At 36.7% G+C, this 26,814-nt stretch overlaps 2 protein-coding genes and 1 non-coding gene across 3 annotated transcripts; 2 read left to right on the plus strand and 1 right to left on the minus strand.

The window, feature by feature from the left end:
• The first annotated feature begins 265 nt into the window (after positions 1-265).
• LOC137768091 (uncharacterized) lies at positions 266-462 on the plus strand. The gene has a single exon (XM_068549327.1). It carries the CDS (start codon positions 304-306, stop codon positions 460-462), a length of 159 nt encoding a protein of 52 aa, XP_068405428.1. The 5' UTR covers positions 266-303.
• Positions 427-25,289, plus strand: IFRD1 (interferon related developmental regulator 1). The gene is made up of 12 exons (XM_068549326.1): positions 427-596; positions 5,318-5,422; positions 5,566-5,650; positions 6,418-6,542; positions 8,341-8,498; positions 11,189-11,239; positions 11,322-11,500; positions 11,590-11,698; positions 21,354-21,488; positions 21,989-22,117; positions 22,569-22,664; positions 24,532-25,289. Exons 1-12 carry the CDS (start codon positions 506-508, stop codon positions 24,619-24,621), a joined length of 1,353 nt encoding a protein of 450 aa, XP_068405427.1. The 5' UTR covers positions 427-505; the 3' UTR covers positions 24,622-25,289.
• LOC137768950 (U6 spliceosomal RNA) lies at positions 16,849-16,955 on the minus strand. Its single transcript, XR_011074870.1, has one exon. It is a non-coding gene; the product is annotated as a U6 spliceosomal RNA (small nuclear RNA).
• Positions 25,290-26,814: the final 1,525 nt, after the last annotated feature.

Consider the following 26,814-nt stretch of genomic DNA (forward strand, 5'->3'; position numbering starts at 1 on the left):
AAGCGCGTAGAAAAGCCCGTTGGGAGGAGCTGGGAGCCGGCTCCCCAGGGCTGACTACATTTCCCAGAATTCAAGACGGCAATGAAGACCGGCTCCCTGCCCGCCGCTGGAAGACTTGCGGCATGGGATCGGTAGTCAGCATCCTTCGGCCGCCCTAAGTCCGCCTCTGGTGGGGAGGTCTATAGGGATTGGCTAGTGAGAGTTCGAGTCCCGCCCACGTATGGTGACGACAGGCGGCGGTCTTGCTACTTAAGGCGTCGTGGCCTCGCCTGCCCCGCCTTAGCTTCCGCGCTAGAGAGAAACATGTATCGTTTCCGATCACAGCTCTTCACGGGGATTTCTGCTGCCGCCACCGCCCACTCTTACCCGCGCCGCTTCTCGCCTCTGTTGTTAGTCGAAAACTCGCCTCTCAGCCGCCCGCCGCACAGACGCACGAGTAAAAAGTGCAGCTCCATCGGCTGATCTTCGCTAAGCTCCGAGTTTAGGCGGCACCGGGCGTCCCACGATGCCGAAGAATAAGAAGCGGAACACTCCCCATCGCGGTGGCAGTGGTGGCGGCGGCTCAGGGGCAGCTGCAGCGACGGCGGCGACAGCAGGTACGACGATATCCCCGCCGCCGGCATCCCAGTTGCCGGCCAGGCTGGCAAGTCTCTTAGCCTTGGGTACCGTGGGAGGTGTAGTTCTTTTCCTCTAGACGTTTGCGTCGGCGGGGCACCTGCCGTGGCCGGCGAACTACACTTCCCAGCGTGCCCCGGTGGCCGTACCTCGCGCGATTTGGATCTGGCATGCGAGCCAAACTCGGGCACCGGCCGTGGAGGCTGGGAGGGGCGAATGGGTTCTTGGGTCTGGGAAGGGGTTGGCATCGGGGGTGACCGGGAGCTGGCAGGAGAGGAACTGTTCTCAGAGGCAGGTGCTGGCTCTCTAGAGCTCTCCTTGACGGAGGGTGGGTCCGGGCTCGGAGTTCCGTCCATGCTGTCACTGGTCACCTTTGACCACCCGGCCCCAACATGGAGTTCTCGGGAATGCTAAACGTCCGGCGGGTTTGGACTGGCTCTTGCGTCACGCGGCCTGGGCCTTACGTGGTGGGGCTTGGTGACGCAGAGGCGCCCATGTGGTATCCCGTTCCGCTGCCTTCTTGCGCATCCCGCGTGTCCACCTGGCCTGGCGGAGGCGTCGGAGGCTGGGGGCCACTGTCCCAGAGTAGGCTCTGCTCCTGTCCCTATCTGGCACCCGCACAAATCCCGAGCCCCCAGCTCTCCTACAACCAGTCGAGGCGACTTCCTACTCCCCGGGGCAGAAAGTGCGTTCTCCTTTGTGCTGTATTCTATAGGTTCTCTGATGGGAGCCCGGGGTAGGCGGGAATGGTGAGGAGCTCAGATTGCAATTGGCCAAAAGTTTAGGGTTTTTTTGTCTCCTCTTTGAAAAAAAGTTGAAGCTTTTCCTGGATGGGTAGGTGCTTAACTGAATTAATGATTCTTTACTCCTAACTATACGGCTAAGAGAAAAGGACTTAAAGCAGAAAGCCCTACGAGACCCAGCATACTGAAAGCTAGTGTTAAACTGGGTAAAATCAGCACGTTTAATAATTGCTTTGTTGAAACTTTGAAATTAAATGTTGGAATATCCTCAGATGTTATCACATCGGAACTACTACCAGCCACATATACTTGTCAACACAGTTGCCACTTTGACCCTCAGAATGATACGCCTTTGTTCTTCAGCAAGTAAATAGGCCACTTTTCTTGTTAAAGATGATTGGAAGCTGGTATTTTAAAAGCTTTCCTATAGGATTTATAGCAGCACGAAAACTTTGTGATCATGTATTAAATATTTAATAATTGACAAGAATGAATTATTATAAATGTAGTTTTTTCCCTTTTCTTTATATCGCTCTTTATTTTCATTGAATGCTCTCGGTGTTCATGAAGTTCATTCTTGATCAAGATATAAAATACATAGTTTGTTGTGGCATCTAGTTGCTCTGTGTGAATTGAGGATACATACCTCTCTACCTTTCTGCTTCAGCTTTCCTCATCTGAAGTAAACATTTAAATTCTGTCTAGAAGGTCCGTATTAATTTTATTCTTCTTTAAGTTTACCTTTTGTTGATGGAACAAATGATGGAGATGCAGCAAGCTAAAGTCATTTTGAAAATGGTAATGATGTTACTAATGGCTTCCTTGAATCACAAACAAACCTTTATTCCCTTCTGGAGCTTTTCCTGTCCAGCCTCCTTCCTTCCTGGTACTTAGAGAATAATATCAGGAGGCAGTGGGGGATTGCCTTTCAGATTTTACCGTGAGGTTCATTTGTGACCTTTCATCATCAGGAAAAGAATTCTTTGATTAGTTTATAAAACTATACATGCTTCGACTATCTTTGGAAGTTTACACTAGAACTTATTAACTGTGCTTGCCTCTGATTGGGCCTGGGGGGTGAGCTTTACTTTTTGAAAAGCTTCATTTGGTTCTTTGTGAATATTACTTAACTCAAATAAATAAATGAATAAATAATAGTTGAGTAGAAGAGGTGGAAAATTGTCACAAACTTGTATTTAAAAGTCACTTATCTCACTGGTATTTTTAAGTGACATCTAGAAGAAATGGGATTCAAATGAGATCTTCCCATGTACAGCCGAAAGATAACCAACTTCTGTCTATCACTTTGGGTTTCCCATTTAAATTCTCTGCTTTTTAAGTTAGTGGACAGGTCTAGGAAACTAATAAAATTGACCTTTTGTTCAAGTGTGCTTATTTTTCGTGGCACTTAATTTGAAGAGGGCATATTTAAGAAAGAACAAAACTTTGTTAATACGTAAGCCCTCTAAGAAATAAGGACTTTATGTGTCTAAGTGCCACCTCATTAATGGTACTTAGGATCACAAGGTGGGTGAGTGTGACCTAGATATCAGACATTCATACAGGATTTTTTTCCTCGTTTTTTTTTTTTTTTTAATCTCTTTTTTCCCTTGAGCCTTGGGAAATCATTGAAACTTAGAGAAGGGAGCTATGTAAGACCTGGATAGGAAACTCTTCTTGACAGTTTAAAAATAGGCTGAATATGAAAAATAAAAAACGTAAATTGACTTGTGAATAAATGTTAGTAAAAGTTAAGTAGATGACTCAACTGTTGGCATGACTTCGAATCATGAAAACACATGAAGATAGATCCAGAAATAGAGTATAATGTCATAGGTCTTTGTTTATTTGTTTATTCCTGTCCTAAGCACTATGATTAAGAAGTTTTGGGATCTTGGTTTCATTGTTTATTCTTTATGCCTCACTGCTTTGATTGGCACACTTTATTCTCTTTCAGATAGCCGGCACATTTGAAGGCCACTTGCTTCCTGTGTTGATTTAAAAATCTGCTAAAGTCTCACCTCTGTTTTGATTTAAAAAAAAGACAACCCCCATTTAAAAAAAAAACAAAAAAACCAGCAACAGGCTTAGTTAAACTTAGAGAATTTTTGAAAAGCTTATCTTATGATATAGTAAATGATACAGATTTCTTGAATATAGAGACCTAAGTGAATACAATCTTAGGTTTGTATTGTATCCTTGTACCTAAGGATACAATTTTAGCTACAATCTTTGATTCGAGCTCAGAGATAAATCAGTTGACTCAAGTCACTTTTGGGGCAGAATTTGGGACTTATTTTAACTCAGTGCTCAATGTAATTGATGACTAGGTAATCTTTTTATTAATACAAAATTCCCACAAAACAAAAGTGACTAGAAATGACAGTGACCAGGAATGTACATTTACTCCTTAAGTTAATGAAGGTGAGAGATTCTAGCTTAAAAAAAAAGATTTTTTTTTTTTAATCAGTCATCAGTTTTATACACATCACTGTATACATGTCAATCCCGATTGCCCAATTCAGCACACTACCATCCCCACCCCAAAAAAAAGATTTTAATTTTTTAGTAATAGCGCTGATATTTTAAAACTGTTGGATTTGTTAGAACCTTTCTTTTAAAGGTAATTTATCTATCAGGCTTTTATCTATCTTTTTATGCTACATCAAATACCAAAACTTTTTTTTTTATATTAGTTCTTAAATCTTGGCTCTTTATTGCTGGAAAATACTCACACACACTTTAAAAGGGCACTATCAATTTTCCCAAGGAAGTGACAGGAGTGTCAGCACTTGTGACTAGGAACAAATGTTCACGTGTGCACCCATCGTAGTAGGAAAGTCATCATCCAAATTCGTCACTAGTCACCACAGTAAAGTGGGTTTTTAAAATACTGTAGTCACTTTTGAAATCGGCATGTGAAAAAAGTCAAATCTTAAACATTGCTCATTTAAATAATTCAAAATCTTTGAAGCAAAGTCCCAGTTTTAAACACACCATGTCTACAGTCTTGATCAGCTTGCAGCTTGCCCATAGTTCTTTACTTGCAAAAATGAGGCAATTCTGTAAAGACTCTCAAATTGATGCCTTCTATCTCCAGTGGACATGGCCCTGTGAAGTCCGCCATAGAGTACTGTCCAAGAGAAAGGAGGACCTCTGTGCAGTGCTTGAGGACCATTTAAGTGGTCCTCACTTAAGAAGCCCTGCCTCTTAAGTGATTCACACGCTAGTTCACACGACTTCTCAGCTCTTCCGACTTCCATGACTCAGGAACAAAAATCGTGTAGTTCACTGCACTGGGTATCACCCAAATAGCCCGTCAGAGCTCTTTATAATTTCATACACATCTCATCAGCACTGTAGTTCTTTAGTGATCAATTACTTCATCCAATTCCTATCATTACTTTCTATGCCATTTTGGATCCACTTGTCAACATCCCCATCCAAAACTTCAATTTTAAGCCTTTTTTGACCCTCTCAATTCAAGTTGTCTTTAAAACTACCATCCCTTAACTTCTTAAATTCCCCTTCACATAAGACATGTGTAACCTAAAAACTAACCCATTCACCAGTTAATGTTTCCTAAGCCCAGTTATTCTCATTGGAACATATATTCGTCTTATTCTTATGATGGTCTGTTTTCATTGTCGTCATGATTTGAAGTAGTTTTTTCATCTGTAATACCACTTTTTGTATCACCAAAAACGGGTGCTGCATGTTAGATGATTGATACATTTCTGAAGTTGGTGTATATTGTAAACAGTTGGTGCTCTGAAATACATATTAGGTGAATTGACTTATGTTAGGAATTTAAGTGTATTCTTTTGTAAAAAATCATCTCATAAATAAGTTTGGGTTTTTATTACTGGATTTTTCGTAAGTAAATTTTAAAATCCCAAGTTGAGTATTTGCATATATGACAACAAAATCACTTACCTTCACCGTCTTTTACCTATTAGGTGGCCAGCATCGAAATGTTCAACCTTTTAGTGATGAGGATGCATCGATTGAAACAATGAGCCATTGCAGTGGTTACAGTGATCCTTCCAGTTTTGCTGAAGATGGTATGAGTTTTCAGTTAAGATTTGCAACGTTAGAGAAAAGGATGATTTAGGTGGAGGAATTCTTGTAGCTAAGTGTACTATTACCGCTCCCTATCTGCTTTTTTCTATTTAAATTACAGTGGTTGGTTTTTATTATTCCTTAGGACCAGAAGTCCTCGATGAGGAAGGATCTCAAGAAGACTTAGAGTATAAGTTGAAGGGATTCATTGACCTGACCCTGGATAAGAGGTAGGAATTATTGGAAACTCTTTTCTTCTGGGTGATTTCCGTCAGCCACCTTTTACTTAAAATATGTGCAGTTCTTTCATTTAGCATTATGTTTTTCTAAAGCTCGATTTGTTTACTTTGTATATTTTAGTGTTTCTTATTCCTTTGGACTTTTAATGTATCAGTAGATAGGAGCATGCCACTAGAATTTAGATTAATAGCCTAAGATTAGTCGTTGTTCAGCATAAGAGCACATAACTGTATTTGATAATTGAAGTGGATTTGTTGAATTAAAAGTTAATCTTCAACTAGAAAGTATAACTAAACTTCAAAAAGTATCAAAGCTAAATTGTTTTCTTACTTAACAGTAGCTCTAGAACCAACTTAAAACAAATGGAATTAAAAAGCCCAGAAGATTCAAACAAGAACTCTAGACTTCTGTAGTGTTAAAAAAAGTGTGAGTTTACCTGAATATGTAATGTAGGAGAACATGTCTTATACATTGAAACTATAAAATTCTATGTGGTCGTTTAACATTGTGGTTATTAAACCAATAAACAGAAAACATTATGATATAGAGTAGCTTAAAATCTTTTGTGTAATAAGGTGAGTTGTAGATGAAAATTAAATTATTATTGAAAAACTGTGAGAGCTTGATGAAGACTAGATTTTAAATAATCTATAAATAGAAAAAGTTGAGAGGGAAATAAGGTAAGTTTTTAAAAGTCTCATTGACCGATGGTATACTCCAACTGGATATCCTTTCTCTTACGTTTTGTTTTAAATAGTGCGAAGACAAGGCAGGCAGCTCTTGAAGGTATTAAAAATGTACTGGCTTCAAAGATGCTTTATGAATTTATTCTGGAAAGAAGAATGACTTTAACTGATAGCATTGAACGCTGCCTGAAAAAAGGTAATGTCCATATTTTTGAGTCATATTCACAGAACTAAAAAGGAATTTGCTACCTTCTGTGCAGTAATATTTGTTAATAGCACTTAGAAGTCTGGCTCACTCTTATAACTTTGTAATTGGCAGGGAATATGCCAGGCTTGTTAGAACTCAAAATCAGACTTGTTAGCTTCGTTTTGTTTATGTAATAAACAGTTCGAAACTAGGATGGATTGGGGTGGATTATCAACTTTAGTTGTATCAGAAGAGGTGTTTGCCATTCTTTTGTATATAAGAAAGGCTTGAAACCATGTGTCAGATGTCAACAAAAAGTATTATTTATAAGCCATCCTACTTCATTTTTCTAAAATTAAAAAAGTATCATAATTATCTACCTCATTTTCTTATTTAAAACATCAATCATACCTGTCAATGACATCATTTCAGGATATCCCTTGGAATATTTGAATTCTAGAACTTTGTAATGGAGATTCTGGAATTCATATTATGATCATAGAACTTTTATGATCATAGAACTTTTAAGAATGAAGAGAGACCTTAAAGATTAAGTCTAGTATTACCAAACTTTCAATTTTAGGAACTGCCAGATTTAAAAAGATTTGGGGCTGCCAGCTTAATTATTTTGCCAAGTAAGAACATTATGAAAATAATTAGCTTCAACTATCATTATCACTTTATCAACAAAATATTTCTAGCACCAAAAGTGTAGGAAGCACACATGTTCCTTTAAATCGAATGTGCTTAGCTTTATGTTCTTATTCTCATTTTGCTTCAGGTGAAAGCTTTGTCAAGAATGGGTGTTTGGAAACCTTTGATCTAATCCACCTCTCACTGTATAGGAAAAAGAAAGGCCTAGGAAACAGGAGACTGGTCTAAAGTTATATACTTTGTTACTGGTATAGTTGGTAACAGAGCCAACTTTTTTGAGATATTACAATGGCTTTGTTAAAAGTGTTTACACGGAAACTGTATTCACAAGGTAGTTGGACTAGGTGACCTTTAAAAATTTCTTAAAACCTGCATAAACATTTAACTTATCAGATAACTTAAGTTCAAAATTTGCCCAAATCCTTTGGTGTATACAGTTCTCAAGAGTTAACTTACATTTACCTTTATATTAACGTATTTTCTATAGTTTTAAAGAATCCCTTATTTTTTTAATATTTTTATTTTTATTTTTTGGCCGTACCATGCAGCTTGTGGGATTTTTAGTTCCCTGACCAGGGATGGAACCTGAGCCCTCGGCAACGAGAGCTCGGAGTCCTAACCACTGGACCACCAGGAAATTCCCAAGAATCCCTTATTTTTTAATCCCTTATTTATTTAAAAAAAAAAAAAACACTGGTGGAGGAAGCCCTGAAAGTTTAGTTTACCTCATGGGCTGTGTACATCTGAAATGCTTGTCAGATTAATTCAAGGGCTACTTGAGTACATGAGTACATGAAGGATTTGGAAAGTCAGATCAGCTTGAAATGCATTATTTGGCTGAACTGTTACAGTACTCCCTTAAAATTGGTGTTAATCTCCATTTCGCAGATGAGGAAATGTTTTGAGAATAAGAGTAATTGGTTGAAGATCATTTGGCTAATACGTGGTAGATCTAGGATTTGAGTGAGGTCTGTTTCCAGAGTTTGAGCTCTTTAACCTCACTAGATTTATAGCTCATGTCAAAGCCTTGAGCATATTACGAGTTTCATAATTGGTAGATGCTATTTTGAAATTGAACAAATTTGGGAGATTGCTGCCTTAATAAGTCTATTGAAAATGATTTGTCATAGTTGCATTGTGGCTTCTTTTATAGGTAAAGGTGATGAGCAGCGTGCAGCCGCAGCATTAGCGTCTGTTCTTTGTATTCAGTTGGGCCCTGGAATTGAAAGTGAAGAGGTTTTAAAGACTCTTGGACCAATCCTGAAGAAAATAATTTGTGATGGAGCAGCTAGTATCCAGGCTAGGCAAACTGTAAGTATAGGATTTTTAAATTTATAGATCTGTCTAGGCATGACAGCCAGACCTTGTGATGAATGATCTAGGAAAATAGCATCTTTAAAAAATACAGCAGGTTTTTTATTAACATTTTATTCTCATTTGTCCCTTTGTTTTTTGAATTTTATTTTTTAAATTTATTTATACAGCAGGTTCTCATAAGTTCTCTATTTTATCCATATTTGTGTGTATATGTCAATCCCAATCTCCCAGTTCATCCCACCACCACCCCCATTTGTCTTTAATTTTAGTGAGCAGGCTCAATATGACAACTGCCCTCTTAAATTTTCTGAGACTCAACAGAGCATCCCATATAGAGAAGATTTCTACATCTTTGAAATTGAACATCATTTGCCGATATGAAATACAGTGCTATGTTGAGTTATTTAGGATGATCCAGTTTTTATTGGAGCTGAAAGAAATGGTCTAGACAACGTTTATTGTGTGGTTATTTTTTATTCTAAGAAATGTAATAGAGTGGTTTTTTAAAAAAAATTCTGGCTGTTGTGGCCTAAAAGTCCTTATGAGAGAGCTGAATGCTATAGTTACACAGGTGGATTTGGTAGATGTAGGAAACTCTGAAACTCTGACTTGTGAAATATTCATCTGGTTTTGGGGTTTGGAAAAGCTTTCATTCTCTAATTGATACATACCACTTGCAATACTTCAGACTGTGGGTTTTGGGGGTTTTGTTTTTGTTTTTGGTTGTTGGTTTTTGGTGTGCTAATAAGTGATTTAAATGATCACATGAACATGTTTTGCTTTATTCACAGAAACATGAGTTGGTTGTAGTGGATTTAGAAAGTGGATTTGAATCTTAATGGATTTTAAGATTTGAATGTTATGGATCTTAAGAATCTTAAGAGTCTTAATAGATCTTAAAAATTTAATTTTAGTGGATTTGAATCTTAAGCTGTTTTCCTAACAAGAGAACCAGTTTAAGTTTAAAACTTTTTAATACTGATTATTCAAATTAGCTTCCTCTTTAGTATTACTTACGGTAAATGACATTAATCTTTGTATCAGATAAACCCTGAAGTCTTAGTGGCTTAATAAAAGTTTACTTCTTGTTCATATCACTGCCCAGTCAAGTCAGCAGGGTCCCTAGGCATCCATCCTGCAGCTCTGCCCTACCTATAGGTCCTTTCAGATGGCAACTATGGTAGCTAGATGGGGAAAGCTAGAGGACAGAGACACATCGCTTCTGCCAAGAGTTCCTTGGTTTACCAACTGTATGGATGCTGGGAATAGTCTAGCTCTTTCTCCCAGAGGCAAAGGAATAGGAGTTCAGTGACTTTATAGGAATCTCTGTCCCCCAAAAGTTAGTAATCCTAAGATATTTAATCACGCTTTTGCTCTTTACCTTTCTGTTCTTCCTTTTTGTGTAGTTTCATGCAACTTTTAAACTGTGCAGGAGTATAGGGGTATTTGAAATGTTTGACAGAAAACACTATTGATTAGATATTTGAGGTGATCACTTAATTTTGGTTGCATGTGAGTTTGTTGTGGTCATCTAAAGGCCCTTTCTTCATCCTTCTCACTCTTGCTGTGAATTAAAATTAAAAAAAACAACAACTAACATTCTTCTGCATATTAGCAGAAGGAATCTTTATTAAATGGAGGCAGTCCTAATTTTTAATCTGCCATTTCTCATAGTAATCAGAAGGAGAGATGTGGCCTTGCTTCTGCTGCTTACTTAGGAGAAGCGATGATAGATTGAAATTTTTCTTTACTAAGAATAATGTGTAGGCTGCTTTTGAATTTTAACAATGTCCAATTTTTACCGGGATAAACTAATGAAAATAAAATAGTGACACCAAGCAGAGTAATATTACAAGTGCCCTCATATTATTGGAACAGAACTAGCTGAAACCTGGGCATATGAATGATGACTTTAAAGACTTAAGCTTTAAGCTTTAATGGTACTTGGAACAACATGAGGGAATTTCAGTGATAACATATGGGGAAAAGGGAAATGAAGAATAATAAAGCCTTACGGATTTCAAATTCTGTTTTTATATGATTAATTTGTTAGAGCAGTGTTCTGAGAATTCATGGCTCCTATTTGTGTTGCAGGTAGATTGTATATAGATATTCTGAATCTGTTTTATTAGGTAAGCTTTGCCTTGGTGATCTTGGACTGTGTACTCACTTGTTTAGCATCTCTCCCCCAAAAAATAAACAATTATAGGATTCCCACCCTCTTTTCAACATATTCCAAAATAAATAAAATCTGAGTTAATGAGATCCTTCTTTAAGTCGGAAGTTTGAGGACAGCTATTTAAATTTTTTGAGATTTGTGTTTTAAAGGTTTTTAATAGAGTAGGTTTCTTTATCTCAAATGTCCACACTTCATCTCTGTCTTTGAGTTGGAGTTGAAGTCTGAAATGATCTGCTAGATTAATGAAGGAAAATCTGAGAGAAATGGAGTAACTTTCCTAAAGTCGTACTCTGAGTTTAGTAGCAGACCTTAGTGGGTTTTAGCCAAAACCCACTTCCCTTAACTTTTGACCTTATATTCTTTCTTTCTTTTTAATACTGTACTTGGGACCTAATGTAGTCATGTAGTTGAGAAATTTTTCACATTGAATTATAAAAGCAGGAAGATGTAGAATTAATAAGAAAATGGCCAACATTAATGTCTGTTTTCGTTTTGCTTTTTTTAGTGTGCAACTTGCTTTGGTGTTTGCTGTTTTATTGCCACAGATGACATTACTGTAAGTAGACAACCTTTTGAATCCAGTTGTTTGCACATTTCTCATTTAAGATGGTATCTTATTTCCTGTTCTTATGAATTAGGAGCTGTATTCAACTCTGCAGTGTTTGGAAAATATCTTCACCAAGTCCTATCTCAAAGAGAAAGACACTAATGTTGTCTGCAGCACCCCTACTACAGCGCTTCATATCAGCTCGCTTCTCGTGTGGACATTATTACTGACCATATGCCCAATCAATGAAGTGAAGAAAAAGCTTGAGGTGTATGTATTTTTAGTTTCTTATTTTATAAAATCAAAATTTATTGACATAATCAGTTGTGTTCACATAATAATGACTGACTATTTTCTAGGCATTTCCATAAACTTCCAAGCCTCCTCTCTTCTGATGATGTAAACATGAGAATAGCTGCTGGTGAATCTCTGGCACTTCTGTTTGAATTGGCCAGAGGAATAGAGAGTGTAAGTATCTGATAGGTAAAACAAAAACCTTGCATCACAAGGACCATTATTTCATCATAATCCTCACAATTAAGAAGTGGATGATAACTTTAGAGCATGGCCCACTGAGAACCTAGTGGTTGATCGTCCTGCTTCTTGGCAGCGGTGATGTAATACTTTTAAGAGCATAAACCAATAGGGGTTGGTAGAGCAATATTTAAGTGTAGTTCATTATACTTAATTGTTGCTGCCTACAGAACTGAAGTTTAGGTATACTCTTATTACTTATGGATAGAGTTGTCCCATATAGTCTTTTGGATCTGCTTGGATTTCTCAGACATCAGACACATTAAGGTAATTCATGCATGGATGCTTTATAATAAATGTTGGACAGATGGATGAAATATTAAGTCAGCATAGGTTTGGGGTTAAGTCAGATGAGTTTAGTTACTGTTATGTTTAACTTTTAAGCCAAAGATGGAAATAAACATGGCCCTTTAGTCTGGGACATGTGCTTTGCAGTTCTCTACCACTGTCAACTCATAGTTGTTTTTTTTTTTAAACCACAGTTTGGCTTTTGAAGGTATTTGAGTTTGTGATAGGTGACCAATAGGTGTTCCACCATCCTGATGGTATTCCAAGTTTAGCACTGAAAAGTCCTGTGTTCTAGGAAACCCTTTGTCTTAGGCTATATGGGACATTTGGTCACCCTGGTTTGTGACCTCTATTGTGAATCTTGGGTTACTTACTAGCTGCTTCTTAATTTAAGGAGAAAGACTATTTCTGGAATGAAACTTTGTCTGCAATTAAAGAACTTATTTAACAGTGGATAATTCTAAATAAGATTAATACATGTTCTGGGTTGCCTTGCTTATTCACATTCCATTCTAGGCCTGTGTTTCGTTGCCCCCCCCCATCCCTCCTTACTTTGAAAGAGAGCAGGTACGAGGTAAAAGTAAGTTATTAATGCTGTCAGTAGCTAATGAGTCTCCTTATGTGAGAAATTGGAGGACTGAAGTTTAGCAATCCATTTAATTTTATTGAGCTAGTTAATGGCTCCTTAACCTCAAGGCACAGAAGCCAGATGCCCCCGTTTTTAATCTTGTATTCCTCTACTGACTAGAAATGGTAATTTCTTTTCTTTTTCCTTTGAAATGCATCTTAAAAGTGAACTAATGATGCAGTTTAAAGTATATGTGTTGAATTTGCTTAAATTTGCATAAATGTAAATATATTACTACCTACATATCTTGTGTTCTCTGACTTAATAAATAATATGTGATAGCCAGGAGAACTCATCCAGATGTATTTAATTTGACTGAAGTCCTTGTCAAAGACAAGAATGAACTGGGTTATAAAACAGAACCTAGCGTTTTGTTTGCTTTTTTTTTTTTTTTTGGAATTTTAGAATTTTATTCATTTTTTATACAGCAGGTTCTTATTAGTCATCCATTTTATACACATCAGTGTATACATGTCAATCCCAGTCTCCCAGTTCATCACACCCGCCCCCCCCACCACCCGCCGCTTTCCCCCCTTGGTGTCCATATGTTTGTTCTCTACTTCTGTGTCTCAATTTCTGCCCTGCAAACCGGTTCATCTGTACCATTTTTCTACATATATGCGTTAATATACGATATTTGTTTTTCTCTTTCTGACTTACTTCACTCTGTATGACAGTCTCTAGATCCATCCACGTCTCTACAAATGACCCAATTTCGTTCCGTTTTATGGCTGAGTAATATTCCATTGTATATATGGAATATATAACTGGGTTATAAAACAGAACCTAGTGTTTTGTTTGCTTTTTTTTGCAGTAGGAATTTTATTTTGAATTTTTTGAGGAACATCCATACTATTTTCCAAAGTACCTGCACCAATTTACATTCCCACCAACAGTGCACAAGTGTTCCCTTTTCTCCACATCCTCACCAGTATTTGTTATCTCTTGTCTTTTCGATGACAGCTATCCTAATAGGTGTGAGGTGATTCCTCATTGTGATTTTTATTTTTTTAACATCTTTATTAGAGTATAATTGCTTTACAATGGTGTGTCAGTTTCTGCTTTATAACAAAGTGAATCAGTTATACATATACATATGTCCCCATATCTCTTCCCTCTTGCATCTCCCTCTGTCCCACCCTCCCTATCCCACCCCTCTAGGTGGTCACAAAGCACCGAGCTGATCTCCCTGTGCCATGCGGCTGCTTCCCACTAGCTCTATTTTACGTTTGGTGGTGTATATATGTCCATGCCACTCTCTCACTTTGTCCCAGCTTACCCTTCCCCCTCCCTGTACCCTCAAGTCCATTCTCTAGTAGGTGTGCATCTATATTCCCATCTTGCCCCTAGGTTCTTCATGACCATTTTCCTTTTTTTTTTTTTTTTTTTAGATTCCATATACACGTTAGCATACGGTATCTGTTTTTCTCTTTCTGACTTACTTCACTCTGTATGACAGTCTCTAGGTCCATCCACCTCACTACAAATAACTCAGTTTCGTTCCTTTTTATGGCTGAGTAATATTCCACTGTATATATATGTGCCACATCTTCTTTATCCATTCATCTGTTGATGGACACTTAGGTTGCTTCCATGTCCTGGCTATTGTAAATAGAGCTGCAATGAACATTTTGGTACATGACTCTTTTTGAATTATGGTTTTCTCAGGGTATATGCCCAGTAGTGGGATTGCTGGGTCGTATGGTAGTTATGTTTTTAGTTTTTTAAGGAACCTCCATACTGTTCTTCATAGTGGCTGTATCAATTTACATTCCCACCAACAGTGCAAGAGGGTTCCCTTTTCTCCACACCCTCTCCAGCATTTATTGTTTGTAGATTTTTTGATGATGGCCATTCTGACCGGTGTGAGATGATATCTTATTGTAGCTTTGATTTGCATTTCTCTAATGATTAATAATGTTGAGCATTCTTTCATGTGTTTGTTGGCAATCTGTATATCTTCTTTGGAGAAATGTCTATTTAGGTCTTCTGCCCATTTATGGATTGGGTTGTTTGTTTTTTTGATATTGAGCTGCATGCGTTGCTTGTATGTTTTGGAGATTAATCCTTTGTCAGTTGCTTCCTTTGCAAGTATTTTCTTCCATTCTGAAGGTTGTCTTTTCATCTTGTTTATGGTTTCCTTTGCTGTGCAAAAGCTTTGAAGTTTCATTAGGTCCCATTTGTTTATTTTTGTTTTTATTTCCATTTCTCTAGGAGCTGGGTCTAAAAGGATCTTGCTGTGATTTATGTCATAGAGTGTTCTGCCTATGTTTTCCTCTAAGAGTTTGATGGTGTCTGGCCTTACATTTACGTCTTTAATCCATTTTGAGTTTATTTTTGTGTATGGTGTTAGGAAGTGTTCTAATTTCATTCTTTTACATGTAGCTGTCCAGTTTTCCCAGCACCACTTATTGAAGAGGCTGTCTTTTCTCCACTGTATATTCTTGCCTCCTTTATCAAAGATAAGGTGACCATATGTGCGTGGGTTTATCTCTGGGCTTTCTATCCTGTTCCATTGATCTGTATTTTCTGTTTTTGTGCCAGTACCATACTGTCTTGATTACTTTAGCTTTGTAGTATAGTCTGAAGTCAGGGAGCCTGATTCCTCCAGCTCCTTTTTTCTCTCTCAAGATTGCTTTGGCTATTCGGGGTCTTTTGTGTTTCTATACAAATTGTGAAATGTTTTGTTGTAATGCCATTGGTAGTTTGATAGGGATTGCATTGAATCTGTAGATTGCTTTGGGTAGTAGAGTCATTTTCACAATGTTGATTCTTCCAATCCAAGAGCATGGTATATCTCTCCATCTATTTGTATCATCTTTAATTTCTTTCATCAGTGTCTTATAATTTTCTGCATACAGGTCTTTTGTCTCCTTAGGTAGGTTTATTCCTAGGTATTTTATTCTTTTTGTTGCAATGGTAAATGGGAGTGTTTTCTTAATTTTACTTTCAGATTTTTCATCGTTAGTGTATAGGAATGCAAGAGACTTCTGTGCATTAATTTTGTATCCTGCTACTTTACCAAATTCATTGATTAGCTCTAGTATTCTGGTAGCATCTTTAGGATTCTCTATGTGTATAGTATCATGTCATCTGCAAACAGTGACAGCTTTACTTCTTCTTTTCCGATTTGGATTTTATTTCCTTTTTTTCTCTGATTGCTGTGGCTAACACTTCCAAAACTATGTTGAATAATAGTGGTGAGAGTGGGCAACCTTGTCTTGTTCCTGATCTTAGTGGAAATGGTTTTGGTTTTTCACCATTGAGGATGATGCTGGCTGTGGGTTTGTCATATATGGCCTTTATTATGTTGAGGAAAGTTCCCTCTATGCCTACTTTCTGGAGGGTTTTTATCATAAATGGTGTTGAATTTTGTCGAAAGCTTTCTCTGCGTCTATTGAGATGATCATATGGTTTTTCTCCTTCAATTTGTTAATATGGTGTATCACGTTGATTGATTTGCGTATATTGAAGAATCCTTGCACTCCTGGGATAAACCCCACTTGATCATAGTGTATGATCCTTTTAATGTGCTGTTGGATTCTGTTTGCTAGTATTTTGTTGAGGATTTTTGCGTCTGTGTTCATCAGTGATACTGGCCTGTAGTTTTCTTTCTTTGTGACATCTTTGTCTGGTTTTGGTATCAGAGTGATGGTGGCCTCGTAGAATGAGTTTGGGAGTGTTCCTCCCTCTGCTGTATTTTGGAAGAGTTTGAGAAGGATAGGTGTTAGCTCTTCTCTAAATGTTTGATAGAATTCTCCTGTGAAGCCATCTGGTCCTGGGCTTTTGTTTGTTGGAAGATTTTTAATCACAGTTTCAATTTCAGTGCTTGTGATTGGTCTGTTCATATTTTCTATTCCTGGTTCAGTCTCGGAAGGTTGTGCATTTTTAAGAATTTGTCCATTTCTTCCAGATTGTCCATTTTATTGGCATATAGTTGCTTGTAGTAATCTCTTGTGATCCTTTGTATTTCTGCAGTGTCAGTTGTTACTTCTCCTTTTTCATTTCTAATTCTATTTGAGTCTTCTCTCTGTTTTTCTTGATAAGTCTGGATAATGGTTTATCGATTTTGTTTATCTTCTCAAAGAACCAGCTTTTAGTTTTATTGAACTCAGCTATCATTTCCTTCATTTCTTTTTCATTTATTTCTGATCTCATCTTTATGATTAAAAATATGGAACACTTCACGAATTTGCGTGTCATCCTTGTGCAGGGGCCATGCTAATCTTCTCTGTATCGTTCCAATTTTAGTATATGTGCTGCCGAAGCGAGCACTCTTTGCTATTTTTGTTAGGTTTTTTGAAAGGAGGGGAGTGTCTGGTGGTGGGTTAGTGTAGTTACAAGGTGTTCAAAAAGTTAGTTAAACCATAGGTTGATTTAAATTAGGTTTTTGTAGCACATTTGTGGCATCAGATTATTCAGAGCCTTTTGCTAACATTAATTATTTTGTGTTATTATTAACCTGGAAATCTAGCAATGTGATGAAATCAGCCTGGGAGACTTAGTAAAAAACTCTCTGAAGAGCTGGGTTTTAGGTTGGGTTTTAAAGAATGAGTTGGTGAAATATTAATAATAGCTATTTGTTCAAAGTTGATATGAAGAATTAGTAATCCTTCGTTTGTGAGAGCTCCCTTAGTTTACTTTGTGTGTCTGCCATGTAACCAAGCAGGTAAAGAGTGTACTTAGGAGCTGCTCTGCCTGGGTTCAAATTCTGTCTTCCACCCTTATTAGCTGGATGATGTTGGGCAACTTCTCTATGCCTCAGTGTCCATATCTTTACAATGGAGATAATAATAGTCACTACCTAATACGGTTCTTGGGAACACATGCCAAGTACAGTGTAAGTGGTAGCAGTTCCTGCACTATTAAATGAATCAGGTATTACCTCCCTCTTACTAATACTCTAGTAGTGGCCTTTTAGGAGCTCTCTAGGGTAACTTAAACTAAGACAAGGGCTATTTGGTGAGTGGAATTATAGATCTGAGGGCCTTGTGATACGCTGATTCAGGAAAATATACCAAAATATAGTATAGTCAGACCTTCCCTAATTTTCCCTGCTCTATCCCCCACCTAAGCTGACAGGGGAAGTGCTTCAGGACGGAGAGACAGAGCGGAAACAAAGAAAAGAAAATCTGAAGACTCACAACACACTCCCCAGGCCTTAATCACTTAGATTTTATATTTCCAGAAAGGACAACCCCACGTGCTTCTCATTTCTTGCCTTTGTTTATAGGATAACTGACTCATGTAAAAATGTCTCCATACTCTGATGGAGACATTCTGCCTCAGTTAGCAGGGAATGAAAAGAATAAAAGTCTTTGTAGTTGAGTAGAGTCAGATAAAACCATTCTAGAAATAGTAGTCAGCGCTTTGCAGTGAAGTGGGGAGAGATCAAATTCTGTTTTAATGTTAGGCTTCCCTATGATTATTTTTTAACACGTAGGACAGCTGTGCAAGATCCAGCTTATTTCATTTTGTTTACAGTCAGTGCTCCAGTGACTTCTGTATAGAAATACTAGATTGGGGGATGATTTTTGTGACCTTAAGCATCTCATCCTGTGTATTTAAACTCTTCTAAAAGTTTTCTGTGGTTTCATTTCATTCTAACGCCAGTCAGCTTTTGAAACCGTTTAACTTACAGTTGTTTTAGTATGAAATAATTATCTTTAGTTGACCTGTTTGAAGCATTTATATTGTTAGACTGAAACAGGCTATATCATAAAAGAGCTGTAGCATAATGGATGTTTATGTACTGTGTTTTATATATTTTTAGAATATATAAATATATTTTACTTAGGCCATAAATAAACCTGTGAGATGTGGGTGGTATTAACTATCCCCCTGAGACACAGATTGCTAATGTAATTATGCCCAAGGTTATATATGTCTAAGTAATGGATGTTTGTGATTCAAACATAGATGTTCTGACTGCAAAACCTGTTTTGTATGACAATAAACTTCCTCATATAGCTGTAATTATTACACTGATTTTTTAAAAGTCCAATTCTATGTAAATTCCTCTAAATCTAGAATATTGATATAATAGTTCATGCTTCATAATTTATTGGGCAAATTTATATTTCCTGTCTTATTTAATCCTTAAAACTATCCTGTGGTGGGAGGGTGATGAAACAGATTCGTACAGGTGATGAAACAGATTCATAATTTTTAAAACTTGATGAAGTGAGTAGTAGGCTTGAGGTTCTGATCTAGGACTTTTGACCCCGTTGTGTGGCAGTGACTATGCAATTTTCTTTTCATTATTGATAAGAGTTAGGTATTTGTCCCTCTAGGAGCCCATTTTTCATTTGTCCCTGAGTGTAGAGTTTTACTATGCAGTTATCCCAAACTTCAGTAAATTGGCTTTTGGATGCTGTTTATGGACTATTTTTGTTATATTTTATGTTTTCTTTCTTTTTAAAGCACAGGCACTTTATGGAGACATTTCCCTACAGTACTTAATATTTATTTTCACAAGTACTATATTCAACTCAGTGGTTCAGACTCCGTACACTAGATTGAGTTTTATTGATTGCTAAGATTATTTACCGTGGGGTTTCTCAACTTCAGCACTGTTGATATGTTGGGCTGGATAATTTTTGTTGTTGGAGGGGGCGCTGTCTTGTACATTTTAGGATGTTTGGCAGCTTCCCTAGCTTCCACTCATTAGAGGCCAGTAGCACCTCCTGGCAGATGATGATAACCAAAAATGTCTTTAGACATGGCCAGATGTATGCTGGGAGGTGAGATTGCTGAGACCACTAGCAGTAGTTCCCAGTTCTTAGAACAAATTAAGGTAATGCATAGATTCTTGTTAATTTTTGGTGTATTCTCCCATATATATATTTTTAAATCTTCCATAAATTTTCTTTTTGAGAATATACAAAAGAACAAGTAGTCAGTGAAATGAGTAGGGAACTTCTAGTCCCTGAAATGTATTTGTTTCTAGCAGTAAAATGATTCCCATTTTGTTATGATGGAATCAAATTTTTTGGAATTTAAATGTACAGATCAAAGTATCGTTGGACTGTTTTAATAACATCTTATCAGCTTTGGTACCTGCTTTTCTAGATGAAAATCTTCTTGACAGGTGTTATTTCCAGCTAACTCAGACATAGAAAGTTGAATCAGAACATTTGAAGAAAACATTTGTTAGAACAGTTAAGAGTGTACAATCTCTAAAATACTGGCAATGAGAAAAATACTTTAAATTAAGAATATCTGTGTTAATTTCAAGCTTATTTTCCATGAGTGTAATAATTTTTTTCATTTTAGACATTAAAAGAAATTATATTTTTTGAGATTGAACAATTATATATACAGTGTGAAGAATGCCTACAATAAGAGCTGCTTGTTTTATTTTTTTATTTTTTTATTTTTGGCTGCGTTGGGTCTTTGTTGCTGCATGTGGGCTTTCTCTAGTTTCGGCGGGCGGGGGCTCCTCTTGGTTGTGGTGCGCGGGCTTCTCATTGCAGTGGCTTCTCGTTGCGGAGCACGAGCTGTAGGTGCACGGGCTTTAGTAGGTGTAGCACGTGGGCTCAGTAGTTGTGGCGTGCAGGCCCCAGAGCGCACGGGCTCTAGGGTGTGCGGGCTTCAGTAGTTGTGGTGTGCACGCTCAGTAGTTGTGGCTCTCGGGCTCTAGAGCACAGGCTCAGTAGTTGTGGCGCATGGGCTTAGTTGCACCATGGCATGAGGGATCTTCCCGGACCAGGAATCGAACCCATATCCCCTGCATTGGCAAGCGGACTGTTACCCACTGCGCCACCAGGGAAGTCTGAGCTGCTTGTTTTAATAGAATAAGTTAAGTGATTGTTACCACCAATGCAAAAAATGTTAAATAGGCATTAATAACTAGAACTGGAGATGGGTCACCTTCTGGCTTCCATGAGTGTCTGCTCTAGTTTTTGGTCAGCTAAAGAACTTGGAATCATCTTTTAGTTTAATGTGGTTGTAAAATTTAATCAGGGAGTAAAAACACCCAAAATAAAGAGACTTTCAAAGTATAGCCACTTAAACTGTAAAAAGGAAGCCCATAGTCAACTTATGGTCGTAGCAAATAGTAATACATTTTGTGGCTTCCCTCCAAAAGGGATTAAAATATCTTCCTTTCTTAAATAATTTAATCACTTGAGTTGTGCACCTGATGTAAATACTCGGTTGCTTATTTGAAATATGGCCAATAAATTAGAAATTAGGTGCTTTAAAAAGCATTACTGATAGCTTGCCCTTTTGGAATAAGAATATTTGGAATTCTGGGAATATGTGCTTTGGGGACTGTGCTTTGGGGACTAGGGAGCCAGGGGGTAGAAGCTGTATTGGTTTATGTGTATCTGACTATCACTGAACTTGGAAATCCCAGTAATGTCTTGAATACAGTAGGAACACATTAAGCATTGGTTGAATGCATGTGGTTATACTTGGAAGAGGAATGTTCATTGTTTGGTGGTAGTGTATCATCTTGTAGGCAACATTTCTGGATTAAATTTTTGCATGACAATAAGTGTTTATGTGTGTATCTGTGCCAAGATCTCTAAATAGCTCAAAGATTTGCGTTGCTCTGTGTAACCCTGTTGGATATTTCCAAGGTGGACTGTTTTTTGTTAACTCTAGAAGAGTTTGGGGGGAAAGAAACAACAAACCACGAACAAAATCAAATTTTTTTTTTCTGACCAGGACTTTTTTTATGAAGACATGGAGTCTTTGACTCAGATGCTTAGGGCTTTGGCTACAGATGGAAATAAGCACCGGGCCAAAGTGGACAAGAGAAAGCAGCGGTCGGTGTTCAGAGACATCCTGAGGGCGGTAGAGGTAGGCCACTTAATGCTGTAATAGGTACTCCTTGATGGTTGGTCTGTAAACCCCATTTATCTTCCCTTCCTTTCCTAGATTTCTGCTTCCCCCAATTTCACCACTGGCTTGTGAGGATATCTTGTCTTTCTGACTCGTCCTGTAACCTCCCCTCCCTCCGCCCCTGCCAGTCCTAGACCAGTACAAATATCTGACTTTTTCACCAAGTTTGTTGAGTGCTTTTGAAACTTAAAAACATTCACAACAAGGTGGTTTTGCCGTTAATATTTATCCAGACTTAGTTGTGTCTTCAAGTCTATCACAACTAGGCAAATTCTACACCCTTATATGTGGGATAGTACTTCCACTTTCTAGTCTATTCATATTTCAGGGATGGAGGTATCGGTTTAAACCATAGTATTCATTTCAACATATATATGTCTGTTTAGAAATTGTGTTTATGTAGGATCTCTTTAGATCATTTTGGTTCCTCTTATAATTTTTGTTCTTCTCTTGGCCAGGAACGGGATTTTCCAACAGAAACTGTTAAATTTGGTCCTGAACGCATGTATATTGATTGCTGGGTCAAAAAACATACATATGACACCTTTAAGGAGGTTCTTGGATCAGGGATGCAGTACCACTTGCAGGTGAGTGGGTGACATCCTTTCTGTATGTTTGCTTTTAAATTAAGGAGGAGTTTTAAATCTACCTTACTTAACTGGCTTTTGAAGTTAGTTTCAATATACAGAATGTTTTCAGCATATGATATGCAAAATAGCAAATTTATTTTTGAAAGTTAAATTGAATAAATATGAAATTCTTGTTTGTTTTTGTATTGTGTAAGCCTAGTGGAGCATCTATATAGCTGTTGAAACACTTGATATCTTTGTAGGAAAGCAGATAGTTTGACATAGCTTTCTTGAATTCAAGACATTGGAAAACAATTTGGTCTTATGAGAAACAGAAAGAAAATAAGTGACTTACGTTCATATTTATAAGCTCTACATAACTTCTGTTAACCAGATTTCACTTTATGTAGTTAAAAAAAAAGAGCTGATATTTAATACTGAGCCTTACTACCGTTCTCTTTTATTTAAGTCAAATGAATTCCTTCGCAATGTTTTTGAACTTGGACCCCCAGTGATGCTTGATGCTGCAACACTTAAAACAATGAAGATTTCTCGTTTTGAAAGGGTAGGTTTCGTTTTGTTTTCAATAGAACTAAATTCACAGAAGAAAAGTGGAGCCAAAGCTTTGATTCTGCCAGGTGATAGATATTTAGCTATGTCTGTGAGATTTTAGTTCTCATGATGTTTCGGACACAGAATAGCTGGACTAAAAGTATAGAAACTTCACTGCATTTAGAGTATGGAGGGTTATGATGAAATATTTTTATCCATAATCCTATTAACATAGAAGCTATTTTCATTTTTTGTTTCCTTTTGCTCTATGAAGTTTATATATTTAAGGATAAATATTTACACAGTGCTTCTTTCATATCAGATAACTGAGCCTAAACTTAGTAAGTACCAGATTCATTTTACAAATGAGGAAACAAATGTGCTCAGAGAGTTTGTAACATTAAATAGTGGTTAATATTATTTTTATTTAACATTTCAAAAACCCTTATATTTTTATTTTTTTTACTAAGGTAAAATTCACATAACATAAAATAAACTATTTTACACTGTACAATTTAGTGGCATTTAGTACACTTACAGTGTTGCACAACTGTCACCACTATCTAGTTTCCAAACATTTTCACCACCTCAAAAGGAACCTTATGTCCATTAAGTATTCATTCTCCGTTCCCCTCCCCTCTTCTCCCCCCAGCTGCTGACAGTCACTAATGTGCATTCTATCTCTTTGGATTTACCTATTCTGGATATTTCATATACATAGAATCATATAATGTGACCTTTGGGACTGGTTTTTTTCATTTAGCATAATGTTGCCAAGGTTCATCCATGTTGTAGCGTGTCATTACTTCAGTCCTTTTTGTGGCCAAATAATCCTTCATTGTGTGGATATGCCACATGTTTATCTGTTCATTAGTTGGTGGACATTTGGCTTGTTTCCACTTTTTGGCCCTTTTAAATCGTGCTGCTATGACCATATATGTACAAGTTTTTGTTAGAGCACCTGTTTTTGATTCTTTTAGGTGTATACCTACCTAGGAGTGGAGTTGCTTGGTCATGTGGTAATTCTGTGTTTAGCTTTTTAAGGAGCCACCAAACTTTTCTACAGTGACTGTAGTGCATTTTGCATTCCCACTAGCAGTATAAGAGTTCAAATTTTGACATCCCTACCAACACTTTTTTGGTTTTATTTTTGTTTTAAATTATAGCCATCCTAATGGGTCTGAATTGTTTAATTGTATATCATAAAGAATCTTTATATTTAATCATTTTGATGACCATATAATTGATTGTTGGGTATTTTAAAACTGTTTTAAATAAATACTAATATTTTTACATAATTTCTCTTTTGAATTATTTCTTGGAAGAAATCCTTGCATGGGACTACAGGGCTTGATTATGATTTTTTGATATGCATTGCCAAATTACCTTCCAAAATAATTCTATCATTTTTAATTATTTTCAGTGGTGAATGAAAGCATGTAGCGATTACACACATATTTGACAGCATTGGGTTTTATAATTTAAAAAATTTGTTAGTTTGAATGAAACCTTATGATATTTTTCCTTATTATTTTAATTAACAGCAAATTTGAGTATTTTGTTCACATTAATTCATGATTTGTCTTTTCCTTGATCAGAATAAATGTTTATATACTTTTTAATTTTTTTGGCTGGAATTTTCTTGGTATTTTATTTTACATGTTTGACTTTTTTTTTCATACAGAATAGCCATGAACTATAATGTGTTAATTTTCCCCCTCATTCTTTGTGTCTGTCTTATAAACATTTAAAATATTTCTAGAGTCAAGTTAGTTCATTTCTTTCCTTTGTGATTTTTTTATTTATCTTTTTTTTTTTAACTTTATAAGAATATCTGAAGCCTTAGTGGCTCACCTGTATTTTTCTTTTCTTCATTTCAGCATTTATATAATTCTGCCGCCTTCAAAGCTCGAACAAAAGCTCGAAGCAAATGTCGAGACAAGAGAGCAGATGTTGGAGAATTCTTCTAGGTTTTTAGCATTTGAAGACCACTTTCTAAGTTCCCCCCTTTTTTTTTTTAATAATTTCTAATGTATTTAAACTCTAGAGACAGTTTTTTATCTTGGGTCAACAGATAGCTTTTGTAGTAGGGGTTATATTATAATTTAATGTATAGTATTGCGAATGGTGAGTTCTGGTTATTGAATATTCTCTGTATACATAATCAGTAAACATGAATAAAGTATTTGTAGTGTGTGGTCATTTTCTATTTATGAAGAGAGCAAAAATATAGTATTTCACGATGAGAAAAACTATTAGCTGAGGTTAAATTTCTTACGCTGTGGTTGTCAGAAATATTGATTATAATGATATAGATATACAAGGTATTTAACTTAAGATCTTAGACAGATGAGTTGCTGGATACAATTTTGGGAGCTAGATCTTCTGGAAAAGCTGCTATTATTTTCAATTTTAAATGGAACCTAATAATTTTGTCACTGGGATCAACAAAGGGAATTATACCGTGAGACCTGACAGCTGCACTTACAGGCCGTTCAGTCCATCTGTTATTCATAATGAATTTGTATGTGCCAGAAAATTTGCTAACCTTGACCTCTGAGGGCAGTAACACTAATTTTATCTGCTGTGTAAGACCTTGTGCTCTTTAATTTGAAATAAAGATCTTTTCACACTAAAAGTGCTTCTTTTTTAATAGAAGAAAACATTTATGGGTTTGAAGTTCAAGTTCAAAATGATGAAATGGGGTAGGGAAAGAGTGAAACAGAACTTGCTTTGTATATTTGGAAACATGAAAATAAATGAAAAAATGTAGCAATATATCATTGGCTTTCCAACTATTAAGACTATTGCTGCTTGGTTGCCCATGAGGTGATTTTTTTACTTTATGGGAAGTTGTAAGCATTTTGACAATGCATTAGGGTTTTGTTATTATTAAACTTTATATTAAAATTACATTGCACAAGTAATACCTGCAGTTCAGAATTCATAGATTTATTTCTTTATATTAATGCAGAAAATAGTGATAAGGGAGGTGGGGAAGCATGTAGATAAGGACCAAAATAGAGGTATTTTTTCTAAACTAGCATCCCTCTGCCACATCTTCAACCTCTCCTGGAAGGTCTGATGTGCCACCTTCATTGAAAATCATTGGCCAGCCTGTGCAACCACTGTTGCTTCTGGGAGTATGAGTTCCATCCCTCAGAAACGGTGCAATAGAAAACAGACTTGTAATCTCGAACCTGGCATTGTGTGTTGTCACCTCTATATTCCAAGTAGGTGAGAACCATGGAGAAGAGATTGCAAGTAATATTTTTTTCTAAATTTTCAATTTCATATATGTATATTTTAAAATATTAATGAATTTTTATTAAAGTGATGTATATACATAGTATAATAGTATTTCAAGGCTTATAAGGAAGTTAGCTCCCTGTGCCATCCTTTCCCATTTCTCAGGAGGCATTTCATTCCAGCCTTTATAGTTTTTTCCTAGCACCTTGGTTTCAGATTTCTAAGTAGTATGCTTACACAGCTATTTCTTGATTCGATAGGCAAAGATTTCTGCCTTTTTACTTTTCCCTTCTCCCATTTTTTTTTGTTTTTTGTTTTTTTTTTTGGTTAAATCAGCATTGTTTGCATTATAGTGACCATATTTCTATTCATCTCTGAACTAGATGGTTTACTATGCTTACATTTCCATTCTCATAGGACATCTTGTCTTGGTTTTACACACACATCACTAACTTTTCCAAAATAGTCCCAAGTAAATTTGTAAAATTCTTCTTCAATCTATCTTCCACATGGTCAAAGCCCAACAGAGTACTTGTTTCAGTCTAGACTAACTTCTCTCTCATCTTAGTATACAGCTGTTTCCTGAGACTTCGTCATCCTGGGATTTGTTTTCCTCTCACCAGTTGGATTACACATCTGGACCCCCTGTCTTCGTTATTAGGTTACTTTCCTGTTAAAGTGGAACACTTCCTTCAGTAACTTTTGGAAATGAGTGTGTGGGAGGTCAGTTATTTTGGGACTTTAAATGTCTGACAGATACTTTGGCTTGGTATATAAAATTCTAGGTAGAAAACCAGATTCAGGATTTTGAAGGCATTGCTCTATTCTAATTAAAGTGTTGCTGCGATATCTGATGGGATTTTAATTTCTGATTTGTTTCTTTTGTTCTTTGAATCCGTCTCTACTGTTCTAAA

Source organism: Eschrichtius robustus, chromosome 8 (assembly GCF_028021215.1).
Source record: "Eschrichtius robustus isolate mEscRob2 chromosome 8, mEscRob2.pri, whole genome shotgun sequence".
Classification (NCBI taxonomy): domain Eukaryota; kingdom Metazoa; phylum Chordata; class Mammalia; order Artiodactyla; family Eschrichtiidae; genus Eschrichtius; species Eschrichtius robustus.

Excerpts from the sequence above, each read along its gene's own strand:
- LOC137768091 (XM_068549327.1), top strand. The coding sequence starts at position 304 with ATGTATCGTTTCCGATCACAGCTCTTCACGGGGATTTCTGCTGCCGCC.
- IFRD1 (XM_068549326.1), top strand. The coding sequence starts at position 506 with ATGCCGAAGAATAAGAAGCGGAACACTCCCCATCGCGGTGGCAGTGGT. Across the intron at positions 5,651-6,417 it reads GACCTGACCCTGGATAAGAG|TGCGAAGACAAGGCAGGCAG; the intron begins GTAGGAATTATT and ends TGTTTTAAATAG. Across the intron at positions 11,501-11,589 it reads GTGAAGAAAAAGCTTGAGGT|GCATTTCCATAAACTTCCAA; the intron begins GTATGTATTTTT and ends ACTATTTTCTAG.